Below are 10757 nucleotides of genomic sequence, written 5' to 3'. Positions count from 1 at the left end.
AAAATAAAGCACATGTCAAAAGTACATTTAATTCAATGTATTGTAAATCTGTACAGTACCAAATTTTATATTTTCACAAAACCATGTATCTTCATTAAAATTTAAGGGGGATTTGGTAGTCACCTCATGTCTGCTTGTCAGAGTTAAACAGGAAGACTATCTCTTGCATCATATATTCTAGTGACTGCAAATATTTCCACTTCATGACCCAAAATCTTAAGTAAACACAGTGTCATGCTAATAGTTTATATCTTTTAATGTTAAGAAATATGTTTATATATATATATATATATGTGTGTGTGTGTGTGTGTGTGTAAATCTTATCAAATAAGTATATGTTTGAGGAACTTTTATTTTATTCTCCTATTTTAACCTTCTATTTTGTTTCTTTTTTTCTTTTGGAAAAATCATGTCATTTTGATTTTATATCTGTCTTTTGTGATCTACAAATTTATCAAGATGGGGTTTTTTAATTTGGCTATTTGGTTTAATGTGAAATTTGTCACTTTCTCTATCTTTTTACCCATTCATGGACATCACATTGAAGTTTTACTTACTTTTTCAATGTCATGAGCAGTTAATGACACAAAGTGCACAACATATGTAGATATGAAGAAGAATGTATATATATATATATATATATATATGTGTGTATTTTTCTTTCTAAAATTATTAACTTTGAATGAGTAAAACAAAATGCATTGGTAATTGTTTTAATATTAAATGGTTGGATATTTCTTAAAATATAACTTCAATTATTATATTGGAACACAAGTTTTCTCTTGTTATTGTGTACACTTCAAGGTAAACCCCATCATGTTGACATTCTCAACTATGTGGACTATTCAAACAATTCTAAAATCAAAAAAGCAAAGAGGCCCACATCATGCCAAGGTTTTATTCAATTTTTGACATTCATACACGCAAACAAGGATACCCACCACTATTGGCGTGGAATTCTTTTTTGGTAAATTTTTATGAGCATGCATTTCAAAGAGCTTTGAAAGTAACTGTTTGGGGGTATGTATGGCAACAATTTCTGCAACATTTTTTATTTTTTATTTTATTTATTTTTTCATAATAGAGTAAGAATCTAGAGAAAAATCTGAACAAAATGAAATTGAAATCCCCTAAATTTGGTCATCAAATGTTTCATGCAAAATTTTCAACTATAGTCAAGATTTTACTCTTGGAAAATTAAATCTGAGTTCATTCTTTGTGTTTGATACTTAAATTTACTACAATACTTTGACTATGTTAAAAACTGTTGAAACAGGCAATAGCTAAGAACTTAAATTATGATAATGGTTTTACTATGCATTTTTAAACAAAATATGGAAATTCAATGCCCATTTCTTAGAATGTATCTAAAGCTTCTGGTAGGAGCAATACACTGTGTATAACTCAAATTAGGAATCCTGCCCTCAACATTGAAAAAGTGTTCCAAAAGTTTTTGAGTCAGTGTGGAAAGAGAAGAAACACTTCATGAACAGAAAATCAAAATTATATATGTATGTATATGTATATATATATATCACTTTTGAAAAACCATTCTTATTTTTACTAAATATTGACATAAATTTTTGTAGAATACATTGTCAAACATATCATTTTTTATTAAGTGACAACATGTGCATGAAATATTCAAAGAATACACAAATCACTCGTAATATCATGTGAGCAGTTGAATCGGGAGTCACAAACACTTTTCATGTATTTTAAGTGAAATTGCTCATGAAAATTAATTTTTATTCTAGGATTCAACGCAACCAGCATCAAAGCACATACACGTCGAATATTCTTGAATACTGAAAACTAAGATGCCAAAACTGAGGAAATAGAACTTGATGCTCAAGGTGAAGTTAGTCAAATATGTGTTCCAAACAATGAAATTTCCATATATTTGCACTCCACTATTTTTGGCCATGAACGTGTCGATTAGTTAATGAATGTCGACAGAATGGATAAGAAAATCCCCAAAAAAAACACATGAAAAATTAAAAAGGAAAGACACAGACAAAAACCACAAAACATATTCGGAACACTTCACCATGAAAGATTCTCATTTCACAACAATACCACCAGCAACAGAGAATGATAGAATTGTTACACAGTGAGATTTCATGTCCTGGTGGAGTACAATAAACAGAACAAGAGTAACCCTTAAATAAATTCGATTCCTTCTCGGGATGAAGGACAATTTCAGTCAGCTTTCTAAACTGAAAGATTGATAGGGCAACTCGAGGAAAAAAAAAAAAAAAAAAAAAAAAATCTGTTTGCAATGTAGCAGCCATAGGAATGTCAGCTCTCTGTGTGTATACCAGCTTTATCGAGAAGAGGAAGATACAATATTCCATACTGTCTACACGATGAATTAGTTCTCGACACTTTTCTATCATCAGCCTCGGTGCTGATGAACCACATGTGGTGCGAGTTGCGTTGAAACAAACACGGACAGTTGAGCGTGTGTGAGCATCATAGACATTTTGCAACATCACAAAACGGATTATTTCTCACGTTAACTGGAACATGATGTATCGTTGATGTGCCAAAAATTTAGACACCTATTCTCTCCCAGTATCAAGGGTTATAATTTCATAAGCTCATGCACCATCACGAAGTTATCTAATAATTTTCGTTTAACTAGTACTAATGTCTACATGACTACGATTATGTTTCCACGAATGCTTACATTCTTATTTGTCGTATTTTACATCTCCTTATTTATTACAGATCATGACCGGATACGCAAATGATAGTACAGACGGTGATCAGATCCATGTCGGACTTCACACAAGTAGGGTCCGATTGATTCGTAAACCTTGCCCGGCAATCAGAATTCATCAGGAGAGAGCAGGAAGGAATGGTCTACGCATACTTCCGCTACACAAGACTGGATCCAGTCGGCATGCACATCGGATAACAGGTGGATAACACACGATGGTTGGGGATCGCATTAAAGATACAATTCAGATCTACAAAGAGGTTTCCATGAGGCGCTGGGGAGAAAAATCTACATTAATCTCAGAATCCAGTGGCAAGGCATCGCTAGATTACTTAACCATGGCAAATGGAGGCGGTGGGCTGGGATACGCAAATGTTGGCGTAGGTTTTCTTGGCCTCCTTCGAACCTTTCTTGGGTCCGTCGTACTGGAGACCAGTGCCGGCCTTCTGGGGAGTTCCTTCCGTCACAGCCATGGCGGGGGTGGCAATAGCCAACACGGAGGCCGCGGCGGCTGCGAGCATGGCACGCCTGTTCACGATTTCCGCGTCAGAGCGTGCAGAGCACCTTACTGGTGCCATCTGCGAAAAACCCATTCGAGAGCCTCAGAGAGGATTTTATACATACAGTGGAGACCACGTGGTGAAGGCACCAGATCCATTATTTTCACATGTAATGGAATATAAGAATGGTGCGCAATGTGCAGAATTAATAACTGCAACTACAGAAAAAATCCACGTATTCTAACACGATGGGAGCATCTGAGACAAATTCGGTGGCATATGCGTATAGTTATGTACAACCAGGGACATTAACTAAATCATGCGAATTAGAAGCAAAAAGTGCTCTCTCTGTCTGCATTTTACTTAATCTTAAACAACCTGTCGTGTCAAACATAGACTAGCACTATCCACCTCCATCAATGGCGAGGATAGCATTGAACCTAATTCACGAGAAAAATACACAGATCCCCCCCTATCTCAGCAATAAGCCCCAAAATCGCCAGCGGGCACGAAAGCTGCGAGACCATCGCAAAACCTCAACAGCATCAACACATGAGTAACTAGTTCCAACACATGGACAGCAAAAGCAATGCGACGTACCTGGACGGAGACGGCGGCGGGGCGGGCGGGGGTAGCGATGCGCTCTCCAGCCAAGGAAGCGCAAGCGCCCACAACAGCGGAGGTAGCCACAAGTCCTGCCATGATTCAGAGGTCGTAGCGGATGGGGCAGAACAAACAAGGAAGAGATTGCGAGAATGCGAAGATTGACGAGAAGAGCGATGACCTTGGCAGCGGCAGGAATTGGCAGATCGATAGATAGAAAGCGAGGGGCGATGAAGGTGGGAATTTGTGCAGCGAAAGGGAGAGGGGCTCAGGTGAAGGCGCCGATAAGGATAAGGTGGGGATTGTGGCCCTCGCCCTCCATTGGCCCCTCCCCCCTCTCTCATCCATCCATCCCATCTCTATTTCATCCACCGTCCCCTCCCGATGCCGTTCACGTCTATCCTTCGACGAATTCCGTCCGCCTCGATCCACTTGGAGCCCTTGGGTCCACTTGGCAGGGTCCTTTGGCGTTCGCTCCCACGAAATGATCCGACGTGGATGCCAGTCTCCCGCCGAGTCTCTTCGAGCTGTGGGAGGTGGTGTCGGGAGAAAAAGGGAGGCAAAAAGTAAACGTTGTGTGAATGGGTGGTGTCCTGGTAAGCATTCCTGGCAATACAAAGTTTTATTATTGTAGTAAAACTTTTTCCACTAATTTAAGGTTGAATGATTGTTCAAAATACTGTTATAATTTTACAAATGTGACAGATCACTGAATTATTAATAGAATATAATATCTTCGTCATTTAATTTATTTTACCAATTATTATTATTATTATTATTTTCCTTACTCTTAAGTATACATTTCTGTATTGTTGTGATGATGTAGCTTTTGATGATTGAGGGCTGATCAGCCTGAACGATAACATAGAAATAGGAATAGAAAAAGAGAATTAAAGTAATATAGATGAATTTAAAATAAAGTATTTTATTACTACATTAAAAATGCAATGTATGAAACCACAAGTGATTCCATGAATATATATATATATATATATATATATATACATACACAACAGAAAATTTATTTTTAACACAGACTCTATATTGATTAAAAAAGAAGACAATAAAGTCATTTGTGTAACTAACACATATGTCATAAAAAACTAATTTTATTTATACTTTGATTATCTCTCTATGAAAAAAAATGGACGTGGTTTTTTTATTGAATATTATATTGATCCTTTTTTCTTGATGTCTTAAATCACATGCTCCATTTATTATTTGCAGTTGAGATTTATAAAAAACTTTTGAATTAATTCAACTTTTACAAGTATTGTTTCTTAGTAAGCCTAAATGTCGTAATCATTTTCTTTGATATTCAGTGTCTTTCTTGACTCAAAATTTCAAAAGTCTAGTTTGTTATTATGTGTTGAATTTGATATATATATATATATATATATATTCATGTCTATCAGGTTGTATAAGTTTTTTTTTTTTTTTTTTTTTTTTTTTTTCATAGTTTTAAAATTTATTATTATATATTGATTTTTTTAGTTTTTCTTTTAAAAGGTTTGTGAGTTTAACTAACAAGTTTGAGGTTGTAGTTATTTTGCACATTAGATATAAGTATCAAAGATGATATTAAAAATGAATATTTATTAATTTTAGATTTTAACTTTATTATTTATTATTAATCACATATAATTTAAAGATTATAATATTTTAGTATCTTAAAGCCACTTAAATTTGTAAATGATTAACTATGCTTGTTTTTTTAATATGATATTTCAAAATTATTTGTATTATGTCAAAAGTTTATTATTATATTATATTACATTATATTTTTATAATAATTTTATCTTAAAATAATAAAATTTTAATTAATATACAAAATTATATAGATCTTTTTTTAGTTGCTGATACAATCAAATTAATACATATTTTTTAAAATTATCTTGATTATGATTATAATAATTTATTGATTTCTTTTGGTCTTCTAATAATAAAATTTTAGAAATATGATTTGATGAAAAATCTGAAAATAAAAGAAATAAAGAAAAAAATGCTCTTAAATAAACAATATATTTAACATTAAAATTAATAAAAATATTTTATATTTTTATAAAAAAATTATTTAAGATTTTATTGATAAATAATAATAAATATTTTAATTATATTATTAAAGAAAAAAGTTAAAAAAAAGTCTGCAAGAAAATAAAAATAGAATAAATTTATCCAATAAAAACTACGCTCAAAAAATAAATGATATCAAAATGGCTACTGCAAAACAAAAAAATCAAAAAACTATAAAAATCTTCATTTTATATTGAAATATAAAGAAGTTGTCAATAAGATTAATAATACTTTTAATCTATCTTTTATATATATATATATATATATATATATATATATATCAAGCATATGAACCTTAACAAAATTCTGAAAATGATGATACACACTTATATTACCAATAGAAAAAAATTAGACAATCAAAAGATAGATATAGAATTGAAACTAAAATGGCTATTACCAAATGCAAAAGAATTTTAAAGTCTTAATTCAAGATAGAACACAAAAATATATTTATAAGAATGAAAAAGTCTTCATTAATGCCTCCATATATACTATGTACTAAATAAGTACATAATAATATCCTATAGGCCATTTGACATGTTTCCAACTTATAAAATACATGTCTAGTTCATAAAATGGATTTCCAATATGTGCACTACATGGCCAATTTGTAATACAAGTGGCTAAATTAGCAATATTTGACCAACTTGTTGGCTAAGTTATTAATCTATCAATCACTTATAAATATGTATTAAGTCTCCAAAGCTTTAAATAAGATATCAATAATTTAATCTAATTTTACTTACTTCTACTTATTTCTACTTATCTAAATAAGTATACAAGTCAATATGGCTATTTGTCATATTACTCTTTTTTGTAGGCAATAAGATATATAAGAAGCCATGTCATTGCTTAATAAATTAATAATATTCAAGATCCATAAAATAATATTAAAAATAAAATTTAATCTTTATTTTATATAAAAATAATTAATATGCATCTTTTAAAAGAATTTGAGAATACATAGTAAGTGGATATGAGATAATAGAACATAAGTTTGTATAAGACTTGGTATTTTTATTAAAAGAAAAATCACTTAATTAACAAGTAATTTCATGCTAATAACAATACATTAGGTCATAGTATGCATGTACATTTGATATCAATTATTGTATATATTTATAATTATTCAAAAATTTATTATTATCTATAGTAATTATAATATCTTTAATCAATAATAATATTTTATAGTAAGAAGAAAAGACCACCTAATTATTTAATCATTATTGAGGCTTTCATAGCTACCTCCAAACAATATATTATATATTTCATGAGATGTAATATCTACCTCCAACAACAATATTAAGTATTAAAAGTTTTTCTAAGATTGTGTCACGGCTATAATCATGTAAGCTAATAATTACATATAGAAATAGGTAGAAGTAAGTAAAAGTAGATAAAAATAAGTTAATTCTATAGTATTTAATATGGAAGCTTCTTAGAAACTTTCTAGACGCTGCTTTGACTTCATAGGTGTCTTTAATTGACTTTTTGGATTAGAAACGTGGTCAACAAGTTGGCCATGTGCCACACGTGTTGTTAGCTTGAAGATCAAGCTAACTATGTGGCCCACACGTAGAAAAACTTGCCTTGTAAGTCAAGGCATGTGTCTTACAAAGTCAACACATATTAGAGATCCTATAGAACGTCGCCACGTAGCCCCTAGTTAGATAGTATATATAAAGACAAGAGTGAAGGCTTCTTCACTCTTGTCAACTCCTTTCTTGCTTCTAGTCTAGGTTCAAGAGTCTTTAGTTTCTTGTCTTGTGGCAATAGTCATTCCAGTTTCTTTTTAATATACTTACTTGTTTATATTTTGACTTATTATATCGAGATAGCCTTTTTGTGTATATTTTCCCTCATCGAGTCTTTGTCCTTGACAGATTGACAAGAGTACACTTACAATATCAGAGCTTTGTTTTTCTTGAGTAAGAGTGGATTACTCCTTTCTCTTGACAAGGCATAAGCGTATTAGAAGTTTGCGGATTACCCACTTCTAAACTGATATTGTTCTTAGTATCTTCTTTGTTATCAAGTCTTTCTTTTCTTTTGTCTTGAGCAGTATCAAACAAATTTTTCTTCTTAGTGTCATTATGGCAGAGCTTGTTGAAATGAAGGGTGCAATGGCACAAATGCAAGAGCAAATGAGGGAGTTAATACTTGCGATGCATCAACTCAATTCACCAACACATGAAAGAACAAGAATAGCAGAAAGTGGGGATATAGAGATGATCGGAGCTGCTTCAACATCTACAACAAATCACGTTCCTTCTCCAATTGTACAACACCCTGTAAGCACTAGAGAACCAAGAATTGCCTTACCCGAGAAATTTGATGGTATGAGATCAAAGTTTCGAGGATTCATCAATCAAGTATAATTGGTAATTGAACTTCAACCGCAAAGCTATCCAACTCCAGGATCACAAGTCAGGTTTATTGGCACTCTACTTTCTGGTTCTGCATTATCGTGGTTTTCGTCTTTTCTTGAACAACAAAATCCAATATTGGACAATTTGGAAGCTTTTTTGGCGGAGTTTCGATCTATGTATAGTGAACACGATGCAACTCGTGTTGTAACAAATAAGATCCAAATTCTGCGACAAAAAAATCGCTCAGTAACAGTGTATGCTTCACAATTTCGACAACTTGCAATTGACATCAAGTGGGATGATGCTGCACTCATTAGTCAATTTCTTTATGGATTGCAATACGAAGTAAAGAAATTGATGCTCAACTTACTTGATCCTCAAACTTTGAGTCAAGCAATCGATTTTGCGGTAAAATGTGATAATCGACTTTTCAAATTTCAATTCGAGAATCATTCACAGGAATCTCAACGTTATTACTCAATGGCAACATCAACATCTTTGCCAAACGTACATTCAGAAGTAGAAGACATGCAAATTGACATGGTACGTTTTAAACCCCTAACTGAGCAAGAAAAGATTCGTCGTCGTCAAGAAGGATTATGTTTATATTGCGGAGAACCTAAGCACACTGCTCAACATTGTCCAAAGAAACGACGCAACTATAAAATGAGGGGTACGACGGTCAAAGAAAACAACATGTCGAAAAATGGATTCGTCCAGCTACAATAGGGACCATGCAGTTGGAACCTTGTACAATTCCTAATGAAGGTCCCATCCTCTCCTCAGAACCCTCTCTTTGTTTTATAATAGACTTATATTTAGGACCTAAGAATTACAAAGCCTCTGCTTTATTAGATTCGGGAGCCTCAGCATGTTTTTTAGATGAACAATTTGTTAAAAGTCATAAAATACCTTTTGTACAGAAAACTAAATCCGTACATGTAGAAGTCATTGATGGCCGTCCTTTGTCTTTTAGAGATGTCACTCATGAAACTCGCCCTATAAAAGTAACAATAAACGGTCATGTTAGCTACATAGCTTTTAACATAATTAAATTCCCGTCCAATCCAGTTATTTTAGGTTTATCCTGGCTAGAAAAATATAACCCTTGAATAGATTGGAATTCGTGTAAACTTGACTTTTCCCAGAGCGTTATTAATAGTTCTACCAACTAAGTAAAAAATTATAAGTCTAGTATAGTAAAACCCGTACTAATAGGTGCAAAAGCATTTATACACGCAGCAAAAGAAGGATCAACTTTTGCTATTTATGCTGCACCTATTTCTGAAAACGTAAAGACTTCAAGTGGCATTTCAAGTCAATATTAGGAGTATCAAGACGTTTTTGAGAAAAAGAATGCAGATATTCTTCCTGAACACCGCCCATATGATTGTTCAATCGACCTTAAGGAAGGAACTCAGCCACCATTTGGACCAATTTACAATTTATTGCAAGATGAGATGGGTGAACTCAAGACATATATTGACGAGAATTTAGCGAAGAATTTCATACGCCATTCAAAATCTCCAGCAGGAGCTCCAATTCTATTCGTAAAGAAAAAAGATGGATCTTTACGAATGTGTGTTGATTATCGAGGACTCAACAAGATCACAATCAAGAACAGGTATCCATTACCTTTGATATTAGGACTCCTTGACCAGTTGAATCAAGCTAAGATCTATACAAAAATAGATCTAAGAGGAGCATATAATCTAGTACGGATCAAAGAAGGAGATGAATGGAAGACTACGTTTCGAACCAGGTATGGACATTTCGAATATAATGTCATGCCCTTTGGACTCACGAATGCACCAGCTACTTTTTAACATCTCATGAATGATGTATTTCGTGAATTCTTAGACAATTTTATCGTCTGCTATCTAGACGATATCCTGATCTATTCTAAGAATGTCGAAGAACATGAAATACATGTTCGTCAAGTATTACAAAAACTTAGAGATGCAGGATTGTACGCCAAGATGAAAAAGTGTGTATTTCACACTACTCAAGTTGACTTTTTAGGATACATCATTTCAAATGATGGTCTCATGATGGATTCTAAGAAAGTCCAAACAATCATGGATTAGAAGATTCCAAGGACAGTAAGAGATGTCCAATGTTTCTTGGGATTTGCCAATTACTATCGGATCTTCATCAAAGATTTCTCACGAGTTGCAGCTCCACTTACACGCTTGACTAGTAAAGATAAATTCCAATGGAATCAAGAAGCGGAAGCAGCATTTGAAGCCTTAAATACATCGTTTGTCTCTGCACCAGTCTTATATCGTGTTGACTTTTCCAAGGCATTTTTTATGGAAACAGATGCATCAGATTTTGCCTTGGGTGCAGTTTTATCACAAATGGGAACAGATGACAAACTTCATCCGATAGCTTTTCATTCAAGAAAATTCTTAGCAGCTGAGATCAATTATGAGATCCACGATAAAGAACTTCTTGCAATCGTGGATTCCTTTCAAGAATGACGTC

At 33.0% G+C, this 10757-nt stretch overlaps 1 protein-coding gene across 1 annotated transcript; it reads right to left on the bottom strand.

The window, feature by feature from the left end:
* Positions 1–2931: 2931 nt before the first annotated feature.
* Positions 2932–4031, bottom strand: LOC112282855 (photosystem II 5 kDa protein, chloroplastic). The gene is made up of 2 exons (XM_024520949.3): positions 3826–4031; positions 2932–3303 (listed from the first exon to the last, which is right to left on the bottom strand). Exons 1-2 carry the CDS (start codon positions 3925–3927, stop codon positions 3058–3060), a joined length of 348 nt encoding a protein of 115 aa, XP_024376717.1. The 5' UTR covers positions 3928–4031; the 3' UTR covers positions 2932–3057.
* Between the last annotated feature and the right edge of the window lie 6726 nt (positions 4032–10757).

Source organism: Physcomitrium patens, chromosome 5, assembly GCF_059467195.1.
Source record: "Physcomitrium patens ecotype Gransden chromosome 5, ASM5946719v1, whole genome shotgun sequence".
NCBI lineage: Eukaryota > Viridiplantae > Streptophyta > Bryopsida > Funariales > Funariaceae > Physcomitrium > Physcomitrium patens.
Note: the sequence above shows the minus strand (reverse complement) of the source record. Positions and strands in the feature narration are given on the sequence as shown.